At 41.4% G+C, this 19,030-nt stretch overlaps 1 protein-coding gene across 19 annotated transcripts in view; it reads right to left on the reverse strand.

Annotated features, from left to right (window-relative positions):
• The window catches only part of SCEL (sciellin), a 124,918-nt gene that overhangs the window by 82,751 nt on the left and 23,137 nt on the right, over window positions 1–19,030 (reverse strand). For 14 of the 19 annotated variants that reach the window (XM_044927207.2, XM_044927204.2, XM_044927200.2 and 11 more), the window contains 5 exons: window positions 12,864–12,932; window positions 6,142–6,210; window positions 5,503–5,541; window positions 4,119–4,202; window positions 1,295–1,360 (listed from right to left, as the gene is read on the reverse strand). In XM_044927207.2, the coding sequence (XP_044783142.2) occupies window positions 1,295–1,360; window positions 4,119–4,202; window positions 5,503–5,541; window positions 6,142–6,210; window positions 12,864–12,932 (327 nt within the window). The remainder of the gene's footprint in view (window positions 1–1,294; window positions 1,361–4,118; window positions 4,203–5,502; window positions 5,542–6,141; window positions 6,211–12,863; window positions 12,933–19,030) is intronic. The other 5 variants (XM_025262726.3, XM_025262724.3, XM_025262713.3 and 2 more) reach the window with 3 other exon arrangements.

A 19,030-nucleotide genomic window follows, 5' to 3' on the forward strand; every position in this document is an offset into this window, starting at 1 on the left:
GAGACCTATTTTTCCTCAAGTGCTAATGACAACATAGATCACGAGAGGCCTACACTGCGGCTGTTGCGCTGAAGGCTTGAGTGTAGGCTCCGTGTTTTGTTCCCTGGTATCTCCCAAGATCCTAGACCAGTATCTGGCATACAGTAATCACTTATTATTAAATATTTATTCAGTTAAATAGTTGTTGACATTCCCAGTATGGAAACTGTAGAGCCAGGTGTTCTCCACATGGGCTCTAATTTAGTTATAATTATTGCTCTCAACAGCAACAAAAAAGTACAAGCAAACAAACACTACTCATCTGTCACTTTAAGTTTACCAAGAACTTGCCATACACATTCCCATCCTGACATCTGGGTTCATCAGAGCAAAAATGACTGAGCACGAGAGCCCACACTGGGCCCCACCTAGTGATGGCCCCTGTTCTCTCCCCTGCCCCCCTTACGGATCGAATGATGTCCTCTCCAAATTTGTTTGGAAAATGGGGACATTAGTAGACACAGGTAGGTAAGGCATGAGTCGTGGACATAAGTAGCTGAGTTAGGATGAGATCATCCCAGAGTTGGATGAGCCCCCATTCGATAGGCCTGGTGTCCTTACAAGAGGGGGAACTTTGGACACAGACAGGCACACAGGGTAAACACCATGTAAAGATGAAGGTGGAGATTGAAATGGCGCAACCGCATGGACTGTAGCCCGCCAGGCCCCTCTGTCCACCTGCCAGGCTCCTCTATCCATGGGATTCTCTAGGCAAGAGTACTGGAGTGGGTAGCCATTCCCTTCTAAAGGGGACCTTCCTGACCAAGGGATCGAACCTGGGTCTCCTGCATTGAGGGCAGATTCTTTACCATCTGAGCCACCAGGGAAGCCCTTTTACAAACTCAGGAATACAAAAGATCGGTAGGAAAACACGAGAAGCCAGGAAAAAGGGTGGAATAGATCCCTTCTCACAACCCTCAGAAGGAACCCCGTCAACACCTTGCTCTTGGGCTTCCAGCCTCTGGAACTGTGAGACAATACATTTCTCTCACACCGCCCACCTTTATGGTACTTTGCTACAGCAACCCTTAGCAAACTAAAAATACAGTCATTTACTCCTCAAAGCATGTCAGATTTCCTACCAGGCACACTTGTACCCTGACCTCACTTTCACTGGGCACTATCTTATTCAGAGCTCAGAGTTCACAAAATTGCCTCAGCTTTATCCCAAAGCGTCCACAATTATATGTTGTCAATATCTAACACATTCTTCCATCATATTACATAACAATTACCTCTGACATCTTTCTCTTACCTTCTGCTTGCTCCTGTGTTTGGGGTGGTGGTGTAACCTGGAGGAGGTGGTGGAAACCAGGATTGTCTGTTAAGAAATGACATTAGTTATAAACATTGTGCTCGAAAGACCTGACCCCCCACCCGCATGTCTTCCAGGAAAAGCTGAAAATAAATTGACAGGTAAAAAGGAAATGAGATGACTTTCCTACAAGGTCTTAGAGATAAAATGAAACAATTTACTTCCTGCCATAGGAAGTAATGGTCTATATTGCAGGCAATTTGCTCTCCCAAATAAATCCCTTTGCCCATTTCCTTTGACACTAAACAATGTAGACACTTTTTAAAAAGAAATCTGCAGGAAATCTGGAAAATAATGATGTTGAATCTGTATGGTAGGTTCATGGGTGCTCATTATCAACACACCTCTCTGTTTTTCTGCATTTCTGAAACATTTCATAATAAAAATAACAACACTCATGTTCTACTCAAAATATGGTTTTAAAAAATCTGTATGACAGGAAATGCTGAAAGTAAGAATATTGAAAGTATAAATGAATGCCACAGCAATGCCAAGCTCAATTTTATATAGATGCATATGAGCAACTAAGCACATACATTTATACATAAATGTACATACACACACACACACACACATATCCAATTAGAAAGATGCTTTCCCATTATTAAGACATCATTTTAATTGGTAGAAATAGCTAAGGACTCTATCAAAAAGACTAAGTTATAGATCAAAAATGATGTTCAGAGGAGAGTAAGATAGCCTGGGAAAGGAAGATCAAGGATAAGGACAGGCGAGTCCTTTAAATTCTCGAAGCTGGTCTATTCTCTGAGATTTCAGGACTGCGCTCAGATGGGATGGGAGTAAATCAAAGCCAATTTCAGCTCAATGCAACCCCCAAGAGCTTAGTCAAGGCACATCACAAAAGTGAGAGTCATGCTTCTGGCTGCATTGCTCCTGAATGATGCCTAGCCTATCAGAGGAAAGATTCTTGCCCTGGGTAGGAGATTGAACTAACTGACCTTAAATTTCCCTTTCAGTTTCTCCTAACAGACAAAGAAAGGATCAGGGGAAGTGTGAAATTCGGATCCAAGAGAAGGGTAATCTTATTTCCTGAGACTCTGTAGACACAATCAAAATTTCATCTGCAGGAGAAAATAGAATCAGTCATTTCCCTCCAGGAGGACTACAGGAGCAGCGTGGCAGTCAGCCAGCTCATCAGCAAGCACTGAACACCTGCCCTACACCAGGCAGAGTCCTGTGTGTGTGTGTGTGTGCTAAGTCGCTTCAGTCGTTTCTGACTCTTTGCAACCACATGGACTGTAGTCTGCCAGACTCCTCTGTCCATGGGGATTGTCCCAGGCGAAAATACTGGAGTGGGTTGCCATGCCCTTCTCCAGGGGATCTTCCCGACCCAGAGAGGAGGGGAAGTTGAAGGAAGAAGTAATAAGCACACAAACAGAGACCGATGCCTCCAGATAGGACCCTTGACCCTGAATGTGGAGGAAGCCCGATCTACACAGCAGAGGAGGCCTCCAAGATGCAGACTGGTTTCTGGAGTCTAGTGACACTTGGCCTCACTGCAGCTATTGTGCAGGATAAGGCATTCTCTGTAGTAGGACTCTGTTAACATGCGTTACCTGAAGTAGCTTTACTATCTGAGTTCTAGCATCAAAACATTACCTAGCTATTCAAGACCCTAAGATGGCACATATGAAAACAAGATCAGATTTGTGGTTATCAGAGGCAGGCGGATTGAGGGAGATTGGAGGAAGGTGGCCAAAAGGTAAAAACTTACATTTTTTTATTTGTCCTTTAGACCAACTTATTTTATATCCATTTGAAATATCATCCAACAAAGGACAAAGAAGTTATAAGCTCTAGGGTTGTAATATATAACATGATGACTACAGTTACCATGATTGTATTATACATAGGAGTCCCTGGTGGCTCAGATGGTAAAGAGTCTGCCTGCAATGTGGGAGACCTGGGTTCTATCCCTGGGTCAGGAAGATCCCCTGGAGAAGGAAATGGCAACACATTCCAGTATTCTTGCCTGGAAAATCCCATGGACAGAGGAGCCCGCCAGGTTTCAGTCCCTGGGGTTGCAAAGACTCAGACACGAGTGAGCGACTTGACTTTCATATCATTTCATTATACACAGAAAAGTAGTTAAGAGAGTAGATCTTAAGAGTTCTCATCAAAAGGAGAAATGTTTTTATTGACATAATGGATGTTCTGTGAGATGATGAATCTTGTGCATGCTACGTTGCTTCAATCGTGTCCAACTCTTGGTGACCTGATGGACTGCAGCCTGCCAGGCTCCTTTGCCCATGGAATTCTCCAGACAAGAATACTGGAGTGGGTTGCCATGCCCCTCTTCAGGGGATCTTCCCCACCCAGGGATCAAACCCATGTCTCTTATGTCTCCTGCATTGGCAGGAGGGCTCTTTACCACTAGCGCCACCTGGGAAGATATGATGGATGTTAATTAAACATATTGGGTGATCACCTCACCATATGTGTAAATCACACTATACACCTTAAGCTTACAGAGCGAGGTATGTCAATTATTTCTCAATAAAACTGGAGGAAAAGATGGCATTTTTAAAAAGGAGATTGGGGAGGAAAGGACTGAAGTGTGAAGGCAGCAGAAGGCAGGAGGCACCGGATCCCTGGGAAGGGGAGGAGGGAAGGAGGAGGAAGGGCGGAGAGCAAACTCTAGATGCGACCCGGGGGCCTTGGTGGATGCTTTGGTTCAGACGTTAATAAAGATCAATCTGTGAGAGAACAGCAGGAAGAGGGGCGCCCAACAAGCCCATCCTACCTCTTCTTCTTCACAGGAGTAGTGGTGGAGGTGGAAGCGGGGGTGCTGGTGGCCTTTGCACTGGACACACCTCCAGGTTGCCTGTTTTGTCACAAGAACAAGCAGTGAGCACATTCCTGAAACTTTTCATTTTATCTCACCTTTGAAAGGACTTACAATCTACTCCTAATCCCACCACAAAATTTTTCACTTGAGGATGAAAGAACAACAGAAAAAGTTCTTCCTTAGTTTACCCATTTTACAAATCACCTGGCTTCCATTCAAATAATTAAAACAGAAGGAATTGAATGGAGAAGTCATTCCTTATATGACATTCTGTGTCCGAAACCCAGACCAATCAATTTCGATGTGCTTTGATTCCACATCAAACGAGTCCAACAAATATTTTTAAATCCTGTCTATGCTGTGACTCACAGAATTATATTACAATTTTTTTTATTAAATACATTAGCTTGTTTAAGAAAACATTTAAAAATCACACTGTTTTAAATCTGTGTGTTAGTTGCTCAGTCGTGTCTGACTATGTGTGACCCCATGGACTGTAGCCCGCTAAGCTTCTCTGTCCATGGAATTCTCCAAGCAAGTATACTGGAGTGGGTTTTCATTCCCTTCTCCAGGGGATCTTCCTGACCCAGGGATTGAACCCAGGTCTCCTGCATTGCAGGCAGGTTCTTTACTGTCTGAGCCACTAGGGAAGCCAAATCTCTATTTAGCATTTGTTAATATATGCAGACCCTCAAAAAATTGAAGTGACTCAGGCCTGTTTCAACTATTGGAGGGCAGTCCAGGGTGAAAATTACTTTTTTTGAAAAATACAAATTTAAAAATCAACCAAGTTTTCAAAAATATATCTACTTTGCTTGTTTATAACCACCATTAGTACATTCCAGGGAAAATGCATTTTGACTATACAGATTGTTAGCAAAACCATGATTTCAAGACTCAGTTGAGCTGTAGATGTGATGGGTGTTTTGGGAGGCAAGTGTAATGTACAAGAATAAAGAGTTGCCATAGGAGTAGGAAAAAATTTTAAAGTTCTATGGGCAAAAAAGTAAAGAATCTAGACTTTTAAAAAGAAAAGAAATAAAGAATGACTTAAGCTTCAGTGTTTGATTAGAGCAGAGGTTGGTAAACTTCTTGTGTTAAAGTCCACATAGAAAGTACTTTAAGTTTTGCTGACCACTTCAGTATTTCTATCAATACTATTTAACCTGTCAAAGCTGGCGGGCGCGGGGCGGGCGGGGGGGGGGGGCATGGCTATGTTACAATGAAACTTCAGCCTGAAGACAATACACCTTGATTTTTTCTTTGACATATAGGAAGAATTTTTTCTTTATTCTTTTCTTTATTCTTAAAATGTAAGATCAGTTAGAGAAGTACATACGTCTTTGTCGCTTCTGGTGGTTGAAACGTGGACACATTTCTGATAAGAAAATGAGAAGGCAAAGTTTGAGCAGCAGCAAAGAATAAATTCTTGCATCAATTTGCAGTTGCCCATGAATTTAGAGTTATTACTATTAAAAGTTAACATTAGTTGTGAGAAAGAAAAAGAAAGTATCAGTAGTTGAATACATTTGAAAAGTTGATGTCATGATTTTTCACCTTTTGTGTATTAGATTCCAAAAAAAGGTTTTTTTCTTTAGAAATTTCATCTTTTAAGCCCAGTGTTTTTCTTTGATGGGTTCAATAATTTTTTTACAATAGGAATGTAAACTTTACATTTACATGTATTTCATAATATATCCTGTTCCCACCAGGATAATTTAAACAGAAACATAAATGTGGTAAGAATGATGGCCTGAAGCAATGAATTCTCTTCATTTTGAAGCCAGGAATAAAATTCTATTTTTCTTTAACCATGAGCAGGAGCCAAGTTTTTATGCCAGAATTATTTCTGTTTAAAAAATAGAGGATAAGGGTTTACAGAAAGATAATAAGTAGAACTGAAGAACTGTATGTAAGTAAGTAATGCTTAGAAAAATATTGTACTTGAACCTTTCCCCAAGTTAGTAGATACTGGTACCTATTGGTTAGTCGGTTATCCAGGGTATTGGCCTTATATGTTTTAGCAGCATCATTTCTGTTTGAAATCCTTTATAAAGAAATAAGACAAAAGTCTGAATCAACATTTAGGTTTTTAAACTCCTCTTAGACCTCTTTCATGCTAGAATCACTTCACAACATAACCTTTCTCTAGTGAAAACAATTGCTTTTCAGGTGTTACATTTTATAAAATTTTACAATTAAAAAAAACTACTATACTCACCACAAAATATATTTATTAGGCCATTTTGATATAGTTTGTAACTTTTAAAGTTTATGCTTTTCAGCTTGCCTTTCTGACTCACTGAGCATTTAATTCATTAACTATTTCCTTTTCATTATTGTTTAATAATTTACCCAATGACAGTACTTTCTATGTCACTGAAAGGAATCAATGGAAGACTTAAGCAATTTAAACAAATGTTCTATGGTATCAGATCAGTTCAGTTCAGTTCATTTCAGTCGCTCAGTCGTGTCTGACTCTTTGCGATCCCATGAATCGCAGCACACCAGGCCTCCCTGCCCATCACCAGCTCAGAGTTCGCTATGGTATAGACAAGGCTATATGTTTGTCAATCTCTTTGTTTTCCTTCTAAGCACACAGGAAGACTGCACATCCCAATCTTCAGTACACATGTATTGGGATCATGTGACTGAATTCTACAGCATGTGGACATAAATATTATTCATGACTCCCAAACCACCATAAAACCTCTTGCACGATCCTCCATGCTCTTTCCTCCTCTTCTACTGTAGCTTTGGTGCTCACAGGTTGAAGATAGTAGAATTAAAACATAGAAAGAACCTAGGTCTCTGAGTCAGTTCCTGGAGCAGAGATTTCCCTTATTTTCTAGGCTAGCACTTTGAACTCTGCTGAGAGCAAGCAATAATCTTCTATTGGGCTAAACCATGGAGATTTGGAGACAGGGGAGAGAACTCGTCACAAAAATTGCTCTATCCTGGCAAATTTGTTTACAATGACTAACACATTGTGTTAATAGGTCCTGGGGACCATCAGAGGTTTAAAACACTCTAAACTCAGATCTCCATAGGAGAGTAGGTCTGGGAAAGGTGTGTTTGTCTGTCTTTTGGGTCAGAAGACAAATTAGGAATCCTGTAGCCTGCATGCCAGTGGTGGGATCTCACAACTGCAACCCCTAGAAAAGCACATCAGAAAGGAAAGCTCTTCCTGAGATGTGAGGCTGTCTTCTGGATTCTGCAGGTTTGCACAAAACTGCAGCCCCATAGACTGCAGCCCACCAGGCTCCTCTGTACATGGGATTCTCCAGGCAAGAATACTGGAGTGGGTTGTCATTCCCTTCCCCACGTTGCACAAAACTAGGATGCAGAAAAATTAGGTTCTGGAAAACAAAAGGTCCGCAAGATTCTTCTGCTGATCTCATACTATGGGTCTACTATTAATATAATTTTCTCTAAACTGTTATCTTTATCATTTATGTTATCTAAAAAAAAATAAGCCATGGAAGTGAGCACATAGCATCTGTTTCTTTTTTAAAAATATTTATATATTTCTTTAGGCTGCATCAGGTCTAAGTTGCAGTACACAGGATCTTCATTGTGTCAAGCGAGAGCTTTCCTTGTAGTGGGTGGGCTTAGTAGTTTCCGTGAGCAGACTTGGCTGCAGCCCCACATGTAAGACCTTAGGTCCCTGATCACAAATCGAACCTGTGGATCGCAAGATGGATTCTTAACCACTGGACCACCAGGGAAGTCCCACCATCCACTTTATTACAGGGCTTTATATAAACTGTTCCTGGGAAGATGGATGATCACCTTGCCTTGCTCTAAAAACAAGTCATGATGAAAAAATATGGCTTATTTTCCCAGCTTTAAAATGATTTGAATTCCTAGATGTCATTGTGACATGTATAACTAAAACATTTGATAACTAACACTAATACAGGAAAACTCCCCAAGTCAACCCCACAGTTTCTGTTTATGGTGCATAATGCTGATACCCTGAACGCAAACTGGTAACTCGCGCATGCAAAAAGGGAGGAACATTGAACCATCCAGAGCTCCATATTCTCAACTGACTGTTCACAATCCAGGTATTAACTTGTACAGAATGAATCTACATTTAAAACTAATGATGTGGAGAAGGAAACGGCAACCCACTCCAGTATTCTTGTCTGGGAAATTCCATGGACAGAGGAGCCTGGCAGGCTACAGTCCATGGGATTACAAAGAGTCAGATACAACTTAGCAACTAAACCACCACCATCCTCAAGGTATTAGTCACTTTTACATTCACTTGTTTGTTTAAAAATCCTCTAGTAGATAACAAAGTTCATCTACCTAATGATTTGTAGGGTTTCTACAGTGATTAACAAGGTTTGGATTAAACAAATTAGTGTGTGTTGGGGGGGACAATGGAATAAAACAGAATCGCTTGTTATGCTTCCTGAAGGACTGAGTGTCTGTTATATGAGAAAATATTATATGATGGTGATAATGACCTTTAATTGAAATTTTTTTTTTAGAGATGTCATATGTAAGGGGTCAAATGCTCAGAATACCACCATTGAAATCGAAGCTCATAGAGAATGTAAAAACAGAAGGCAAATAGGTTTGAGAATATTCTGGCATAAATTATTTTTAGTTAATGAGGAATGTAAACCTTCAGTGTATCTCTTAGACACTCTGGCGCTGCTGCTCACAGAAGGTGCTGGCACTTACATTTGATGTGCTGTCCCTCTGGTTCTAGATATCCTTTGTTAAAAGCAGGAAATAAGATGGAAAAATGTATCTGGATGGGAATGGCACTCTGTTGATTCGTAAATTATAAATGTATACCTTTAAAAAATAATTTAAAGGTATAAACAAATGATTAGTATTTAAGTTGATACAGTAGTGAAAAAAGAAAAAAAAATATTGTGAGCCATCCTGTAGTTTGGCTGTTGCTTTAATAAAGGATTTGCACAGACATGCAAAAAAAAAAAAACAAACAAAAAAACTCATGAAGATCACTCAGGTGATCATTAGACCAAAGACTACAAGTATATTCTCTGCACTAATTGCTACTGAGCCTCTGATATGTTTATATTTAAAGGGCTCTGCAGTAAAGTAAACCATGGTGAATATCATAAACATGATGTCATGTAATCCTAAATCGTAAAACTTAAATGTTCCTTGCAAACTACTCAGACTTTAGAGCTATCTATGAGATCTTCATAGAAGATAAAAATAATCCTGGGAAATTGCTACTCTGGTACCCTGAAAATAACAATCTGTCTAAAGAAAACAGAACCTTAATTTCAAACATCTTCAAGGTTTAAATAAAGGAGAGTTGTGATGTTAAAATTAAATGAAGTTAATCAAAATTCTATAGTGTTTGTCTTTATGGGCAATATAGCATGGAATAGTCAAAATAGCTACCTAATACTCTTTGCAATTTTCTCTGCTCTTCAGAACATCTCTACAAGGTAGATGTAATTATTTTCATTTTATAGATGAAGAAATAGAGTCTCAGAGAATGTGAGTGGCTTTCTCTTGGCCATACAACCAGGAAGCAGTCTGTCTCCAAAGTATTTCCAGTAGAGCCCACTCTCATACACCTGGTTCTGTAGTCTACTTGTTGCAACACTCATGAGCAACAGGTCTTTCTTCAGTTATTATTTTTCACCTCCACTATCTCTTTCACAACACTAGGGGGATCAGTCTATAAATACATATAAATAATTGTGTATAATGTATAATGTAAATAATAATTTATATAAATATAAATAATATAAATCACAATGGACAGAACCATCATTCCAATGTATTTGTCAATTTAACCATCATTCCAATGTGTTCATCAATTTCTCATTTCTTAGGGAGATTAACTTGGTACTTCCCTTAGAAATGAAGTTTCTATCAACTTGTGATATGAGATAGATTGCTTTAAAAGGGGTCAGTCTTGGAGACAGGAAATAATCAGAAACATGATCGAAAGAACCAAAGGAAAAGTTACACTTCCACAACAGAACACTAGAGGTCTCCCTAACCTTGGTTTTTCCAAATTAGATATGAAACAATCTTCAGGGTTTGAGCCATAGGGAAATGCTACGGTGTACTATTGATTACCTATGTTTCTTTAGAACACTTCATATTTTTACCAACAGATGTATATTTTAAAAGGGAACTCTTTAAAGGTAACTCAGTACTTTTCTCATATTTATTTATTACACACATTAGTACTAAAATGGCACACACATGTACACTCCTAATATATTTGATCATCTTCCTCCTAAAATTACTTCACGTCTTACATTTGGAGTGCCCTGCATGATGGGGTCTGACTCCTGCTTCCAGGGCTTGCCTTTCTTGACCTCTTCTGTGTTCTCTCCCTCACGCCTGTGCCCACACTTAGAGAGATGAACTCAGTTCACTGTTGGGGGTGAGCTGGGGATAGGAGTCCCTGGGGAAGGAGCTCATCTTCCAAATATGCACTGCTAATCCTCTGTGTAGATAAAGCAAGACATCTCTGGCTTCATTTTCTAGTTTTTAAAATGAAGGATTTGGGCTGGTTTGGTGGTTTGGAATTTTGGCTGCTCATCAGAATCATGTCATAAACTTTAAAAGATGCCCAAGTCCCCCTCAGACTAATTAGATTAGGATTTAGGGAATAAGAGCTGTTGGAACCAAATTATCAGTGCAGTCCAAAAGCTCTCTAGGTGATTTGGGCTTCCCTGGTGGCTCAGATGGTAAAGAATCTGCCTGTAGTGCTGGAGACCCAGGTTCAATCCCTGGGTTGGGAAGATCCCCTGGAGAAAGGAATGGCTACCCACTCCAATATTCTTGCCTAGAGAACCCCATGGACAGAGGAGCCTGGTGGGCTATAGTCCATGGGGTAGTAAAGAGACAAGACTGAGAGACTGACATCTTCACTTTCTAAGTGCTTCTAATCTGCTGCTGAGGTTGAGCATGACTAACTGGCTTGACTGTGAGGTCTGGTCTAGTTCACTGCTGATGTGCCCGATATAAACATTCAGACACAAACATTCAGCCTGTGAAGGCTTAGGTCTCCCACATATTTACCTTTCTTGAGATATAATTACCTCACTTGTAAATTCATCCCTAGAAGTAGGGTTTCCTGCTTCAATTAACAGAGCACTAGAACAGCCCACAAGGCCAAGATGAACAGACAGAAGCACTGTGACTCCTCTCTCAGTGCTGTGGAGATGAGATCCTGGGTACATACTTTCACAAACTGATTCTTGTCAAGGTTGTTAATTACAAGAGAGATGTCACCCCCTTAGTTCGCTATTAGGGAGATTGACTTAAAAGCCTATAAAGAGTGCAGAAGTGCATGCATTTGCTGTTTTAACTGACTTTGGCCTGGTCTGAATATGGCATCTATTAGATGCCATAAGTTTCAGTGTTTGTGCTGCAAGGGCAGCAGGTTGTGTGTTTGTTTCCAAAGACAGCACATCTTTAGCTTACAGGGGTGTGGCTTCGACTATTGATGGCCTCGGGCATTCAGTGTGTCTAGACCCCAAATGAAGATATTAACTTTGTTCTTTATCTATGCTCAATAAACACTTCTGTACTCAGCTGCTAAGTTGTGTCTGACTCCATGCAACCCCACAGACTGTAGCCCACCAGTCTCATGTCCCTGGAATTCTCTAGGTAAGAATACTGGCGTAGGTTGCCATGACCTCCTCCAGGTGATCTTCCCCACCCAGGCACTGCACCCAAGTCTCCTGTGTCTCCTATAATGGCAGGCAGATTCTTTAACACTGAGCCACCTGGGAAGCACCTCTGCTGCTGCTGCTAAGTTGCATCAGTCGTGTCTGTCTCTGTGCGACCCCATAGATGGCAGCTCACCAGGCTCCCCCATCCCTGGGATTCTCCAGGCAAGAACACTGAGTGGGTTGCCATTTCCTTCTCCAATGCATGAAGATGAAAAGTGAAAGTGAAGTCGCTCAGTCATGTCCGACTCCTAGCGACCCCATGGACTACAGTCTTCCAGGCTCCTCCGTCCATGGGATTTTCCAGGCAAGAGTACTGGAGTGGGGTGCCATTGCCTTCTCCCAGGAAGCACCTCTACCAGATATAAAATTTAAATGTGACTTGTAGCATTTATACTTCAACCTGAATAGATATTCCTCGGTTTTCTATTTATGAGCCTTTCCTTTCCTTCCATCTAGGAGTGAGCCAGCAACAGGCACAACGCAATGACTCATGTACAGCCATGCGGTGACTCCATGGCTGAAAGAGCAGTTTTACTTTCTAAAGAGCTAATGTCTGTATCCTAGAGTGAATCAAAACTACTGTGTTATTAAAATGTATAGTCTCTCCATAAGACAGTTAAAACAAAAACTGCTGTTTCTCTGCCTCTGGAATGGAAAAACAGAAGTTAGAACAAGAACTGGTGACTCACACACAAAAAACTATATTCTCCTTTTAAAATTAAGCAGATAACATGCAGTGCTCATCCCATCTATACTCAAACCAGTTCCTTTAGGATTTTTCCTTTTGATGTACTATTAGCAAGATTTTAGGAAAATAGCATAGCAAGTCAGGATTTTATGAGTTTTGAAGAAGATAATTCCATCTTTATAGCCCTTCTGTTCCTGGGGATAAAATATCATAGTTTGAAGCTCACTTTGGTAAACATTTATCTGCCTCATGCCTTATAAGAAATGGGATTTAACATATGTTACACATTCCACTTGCTGGTTCAAAACACCTTACCTGTCCAAAGTGTCGTCAGATCTGTACCGACTGATTGTGGCTTTTGGCTCTTCCCTCTCATTTGTTTTCCTGTAGCAAAAAATAATTATAGGAAGATCAAATAAATTATAAAAAATAGTTTATACTACTTCCACAGATTTGGTAAAATCTTGGCTTGTTGGGGTGGGAGATATGTTACCAGAAAAGGCATATTTGGAGTACCAAAATTGTCCCAGGCTTTGACCTGACTAGGATAAATTAGCAAACCCAATTCCCCATGCTAATAAAATAATTCTTCTTTAGGTCCAATTAATCTAATTACAATGGAACATATTCAAGTCGAGGATAAGGATATGTGAAACAAGCAACACAACATGCAAAAGAGTTAATTACTAATATGTACCCCTTTCAGTGTTGTTGATTTTATGTAAGAGGAACTCAATCCTTTGTCATCAGCTCTGTTTGTTTACAGTTTCATCAGAGCCTTATGCCAGCACAATGCTGCTGCTGCTACTGCTAAGTCGCTTCAGTTGTGTCCAACTCTGTGCGACCCCAGAGACGGCAGCCCACCTGTCCCTGTGATTCTCCAGGCAAGAACACTGGAGTGGGTTGCCATTTCCTTCTCCAATGCATGAAAGTGAAAAGTGAAAGTGAAGTCATGCAGTCATGTCCGACTCTTAGCGACCCCATGGACTGCAGCCTACCAGGCTCCTCTGTCCATGGGATTTTCCAGGCAGGAGTACTGGAGTGGGGTGCCATTGCCTTCTCCAAAACTCTGGTCTGGCAGCTGTGGGATGGCTACTTACAAATCAGTCTATTACAAGTTCAGCACCGTGGACAGGGTTGAAAGAAGAGGCCTTGCTGGAAGAAAGAGGGAGCAAGAGAAGAAAAGAGAGAAACAGGAAACATAGGAAGAAAATGAACAGAGGAAAGTGGTAGAAAAGAGAAAGGGTGGATGAGAAGAAGAGAAGAGAGGGGAGCCTTGGAGAAGTAGGGGGAGGAGAGACAGTGGCAGACAGCTGAGACAGACAGATAATTTGAAAAAGAGGGAGCAGAGAGAAGACAAGAAAATTAGAGAAGGAACCATGATCATCAAAGCACTGGAGATAGCTTGATCAGACTGATCAATCAGCAAGAAAAGCCTGTTCAATGTCTTAACCCAGTAATACAGGGAAAGTAAGCTCTTTGGAGAATTCTACCATGATTGACTGTATTTGCACTTCAAAGCATCATTTGAAGCTGACAGATCAAAGGTACTGAATCAGAAAATGTACCAAAACAGTATACTATTTAAGATGCAATTTTTAACTTGATGTAGTGTATCTTTATTAAGCAAATATTTGCAGGTAAACCATATACTGTACTGATGACAGTGTATCATCAGCTGAGGAATGAGTTATGAATTAACTATAGACAGACCCTGCACACACAGAGCTAGCAGGACAAGACATGTACGTCCAAGCATAGAAAGCAGTCAGTATCAGAAAAGAGGTTCAGGTCAAGTACAAGGGAGTTGGAAGCTGAGAAAGCTTGTTTGGAGAGATGGGGATCAGAGAAGGCTTCCTGGATAAGATACAGGTTGAGCTGGGACTTGGAGGATAAACAGATATGAATGAACAGAGATAGAGGGAATAGTGTTTGTTAAGGAAAGAATAATGTTTATTAAAAACAGCTAATGCAATCTCTTGTGTTTTTAAGGAAACTCAGAGTGAGGTCATGGTGAGACTCATTAGCAGGTGTAATGCATGGGTGCAGATGGAACTGACCCCCCTCCAGGAAATAGCCCCTCACAAATGCCACTGCTTTGTCTCATTAGCTGCTTCATTCTTCCAGGTACTTATAACCACAGGACATACCATACTGTGTTCGTTTACATTCAATCTCTCCCTCCTCTACCTTTAACCAGGGCTTCCCTGACAGCTCAGTCGGTAAAGAATCCGCCTGCAATGCAGGAGACCCTGGTTCAATTCCTGGGTCAGGAAGATCCGCTGGAGAAAGGATAGGCTACCCACTCCAGTATTCTTGGATTTCTCTGGTGGCTCAGCTTGTAAAGAATCCACCTGCAATGTGGGAGACCTGGGTTCGATCCCTGGATTTGGAAGAACCCCTGGAGAATGGAAAGGCTACCCACTCCAGTATTCTGGTCTGGAGAATTCCATGGACTGTACAGTCCATGGGGTCACAAAGAGTTGGACATGACTGAGTGACTTTCACTTGACGGCAGAATATTGTCTGGCTCTGAAGAGCATCTCCACTGGTACTATTTGTTGTGCCCTCTGCCTCCTTTGACACGTGTTAATGATCTTGCAGAGAAAGGACATAGTAAAATGTCCTGTTGTTTGTGCATCCTATGAAGCTTGTCTTCTAGCATGATGAGACAATTATTTATTTTCCTTTATTTTCAGTCTCTGCTCATGTGGAACTCTTGGGCATGGTATCACTTCTGCTGGAAGTGCCTCTTTCCCGGCCCCTCGCCCACCAGCTACCCTTTCCTACTTGGAAACAGCCTCCATCCTTCAAGCAGCAACACCAATGAGCACTTCCTCAGGGCGGGCTTCCACTCTTTCAGTCAGAGTTACCCTCTGCTTCTTCCCATAGCATGGCCCACACTTCTACAAGCACTTTGCATGGTAAATCTGAGTATTTGTGTCTATGGATCCATCTTTTTCCATGAAATATGAGAGCACCTTAAGATCACAGCTGGTGTCTGATGCATCTTTGTATTCCCAGCACCTGGCACAGTGTCAGCACACAGTAGGTGCTCCAAAGTGCTGTTGGGTGAACACCAAAGTGGACACAACCTCTGCAGAAGGATGCAAAAGTGTCACACAGACATCTGTTTGTGCACATGCAAGGAGAAAAATAACCTACACTACCTTTTATAAAGATGTCATTTGAGATACTTGCCAAGGAGTCCAGGGGGAAATGTCTTGGGCTTATAGATTTTTATTTATGAAGATAAAACTTCTAAATAAATAAAATAAAAAACTAAAGCAGATCAATGTGCTGCTTTAGCCAGAATGCTGTCCAGCAACATAAAGGGTTCAGGTAACTAATATAATTTTAAATATATAAAACTACCATAGAAGGCATTACAATTACATTATCTTGAAACATGGGCTTCCCTGGTAGCTCAGATAGTAAAGAATCCACCCGTAATGTGGGAGACCTGGGTTTGATCCTTGGGTTGGGAAGATCCCCTGGAGGAGGGCATGGCAACCCACTCCAGTATTCTTGCCTGGAGAGTCCCCACAGACAAAGAAACCTGGTGGGCTACAGTCCATGGTCACAAAGAGTCGGACATGACTGAGCAACTAAGCACACACACAAATCTTGAAACATATTAAGAACACAAATCTTAGTTTTCCTGGTCATGCTTCAAAACAAGTATGTTCTTTAATAGTTCCAGAGAAAGGAAAATACAATGGAGGGTGCGTTTTCCACTAGTGCCTGGATTCAAGTTATCAGGTTCCCTTTGTTTGGTAAGAGAGGGCCAACAGAGAACAAGAGCATAAGCTTCAAAATCATGAAGACCAGGACAGGTCACAGGACAGTCAACTAAATCATAGAACAGTCAAACAGAAGAACTAAGGCTGGGAACCCAAAAACCAGTGGGATACTTCATGTAGAGGGGGGTAAACTCGGGACCCTTCAGTTCAGTTCAGTCGCTCAGTCGTGTCCGACTCTTTGCAACCCCATGAATCACAGCACGCCAGGCCTCCTTCTCCATCACCAACTCCCGGAGTTCACTCAAACTCATGTCCATTGAGTCAGTGATGCCATCTAACCATCTCATCCTCTGTTGTCCCCTTCTCCTCCGGCCAACAATCCCTCCCAGCATCAGGGTCTTTTCCAATGAGTCAACTCTTTGCATGAGGTGGCCAAAGTATTGGAGTTTCAGCTTCAGCATCAGTCCTTCCAATGAACACCCAGGACTGATCTCCTTTAGGATGGACTGGTTGGATCTCCTTGCAGTCCAAGGGACTCTCAAGAGTCTTCTCCAACACCACAGTTCAAAAGCATCAATGTTTTGGCACTCAGCTTTCTTCACAGGCCAACTCTCACATCCATACATGACTACTGGAAAAACCATAGCCTTGACTAGACAGACCTTTATTGGCAAAGTAATGTCTCTGCTTGTGAATATGCTCTCCAGGTTGGTCATAACTTTCCTTCCAAGGAGTAAGTGTCTTTTAATTTCATGGCTGCAATCACCATCTGCAGCGATTTTGGAGCCCAGAAAAATAAAGTCTGACACTGTTTCCACTGTTTCCCCATCTATTTCCCATGAAGTGATGGGACCAGATGCCATGATCTTCGTTTTCTGAATGTTGAGCTTTAAGCCAACTTTTTCACTCTCCTCTTTCACTTTCATCAAGAGGCTTTTTAGTTCCTTGATGCTGCTAAGTCGCTTCAGTCGTGTCCGGCTCTGTGTGACCCCACAGATGGCAGCCCACCAGGCCCCGCCGTCCCTGGGATTCTCCAGGCAAGAACACTGGAGTGGGTTGTCATTTCCTCCTCCAACACATCAAAATTCTGAACATTTTTTAAATGGTTTAGAAAAACTGACAGATAAAAATTCCAAAATAGACATATTCAAAGGGTCCGCTTAACGTTTTTTTAATTAATTTTTACTGAGTATAGTTACTTTGGGGCTTCCCAGGTGGTTCAGTAGTAAAGAATCCACTTGCCAATGTAGGTGACATGGGTTTGATCCCTGGGTCAGGAAGATCCCCTGGAGAATGAAATAGCAACTCACTCCAGAGAATTCCATGGACAGAAGAGCCTGGTGGACTACAGTCCATGGGGGTCACAAAAGAGTTGTATACAACTTAGCAACTAAATAACAACAGTTACTTTACAATGTCTACTTATCTTTTTAAAGCCCCACCATGAAAAACAATCATAGTCCTTTACTAAGTATGTCTTGGTGGTCAGTTCAGTTCAGTCGCTCAGTCGTGTCCGACTCTTTGTGACCCCATGAATCTGCCTATTGAACCAGATAACACTTTTGTCTGAGAAATAACTAGGTTCTTCTGCTGGGTGTGGTTCTTTGTATGTGTGTTAGTGTCAATGTGCTTTAGTAAGAATATTGTCTTTTCATTTTATCAATCTTAGATTATTTATATCATTGTGACTATGAGTTTTGCTTAAATTTTCCTACTAATTTGTATTTGTCTGGCCACTGAGTATCATTTAGCGATTTTCCACATGCCTAGGAGTTTCTGAAAAGAAATGTTGTTTTCAGTCACTAAATCATGTCCAACTCTTTGAGACCCTATAGACTGCAACACACTGGGCTTCTCTGTCCTTCACTATCTCCTGGAGTTTGCTCAGACTTATGTCCATTGAGTCGGTGATGCCATCCAACCAACTCATCCTCTATTGCCTCCTTCTCTTCCTGCCCTCAATCTTTCCCAGCATCAGGTATTTTTCCCTTAAGTCAGTTCTTCATATCAGGTGGCCAAAGTATTGGAGTTTCAGCTTCAGCATCAGTCCTTCCAATGAATATTCAGGGTTGATTTCCTTTAGGATTGACTGGTTTGGTCTCCTTGCTGTCAAGGGACTCTCAAGGGTCTTCTCCAGCACCACATTCAAAAGCATCGATTCTTCGGCGCTCAGCCTTCTTTGTGGTCCAACTCTCACATCCATACATGACTACTAGGAAAATCACAGCTTTGACTCTATGGACCTAGTTGGCAAAGTGATGTCCCTACTTTTTAATACGCTGTGTAGGTTTGTCATAGCTTTCCTTTCAAATAGCAAGAATCTTTTAATTTCATGGCTGCAGTCACCGTCCACAGAAAAGAAACGTACTGTCCCATAAAGCAAGTGAACTCAGCTGTTATTTCTCTTTTAGGGTTCCTTTCTCTAAGGCTTGGAAATATCTTACCTCATCATGTTTCTGTGGGAGCCCTTGCTCTTTCCCGTCAGGAAGGCCACCTTGGTAGGGTGAGCAGTGGATTGATGATTCTGTGCCTTCAAGCTGCATTTTGGGAGCAGAAAGCTGGAGAAGCATAGTTTGCTTTGTAAAAATCCCTAATGTTATCAGACTCTCCTTCACGTGCCCAGAACATCAGGGAAAGCCTGTGGCTAGGCACCAATATTCAAGTCCACTTGAACAAGTCCACTCTCAAAAACAACTGTCTCTGTGTTTCTGCTAATGATGTAACTTGTCTGAAACACCT

Source organism: Bubalus bubalis, chromosome 13 (genome assembly GCF_019923935.1).
Source record: "Bubalus bubalis isolate 160015118507 breed Murrah chromosome 13, NDDB_SH_1, whole genome shotgun sequence".
Classification (NCBI taxonomy): domain Eukaryota; kingdom Metazoa; phylum Chordata; class Mammalia; order Artiodactyla; family Bovidae; genus Bubalus; species Bubalus bubalis.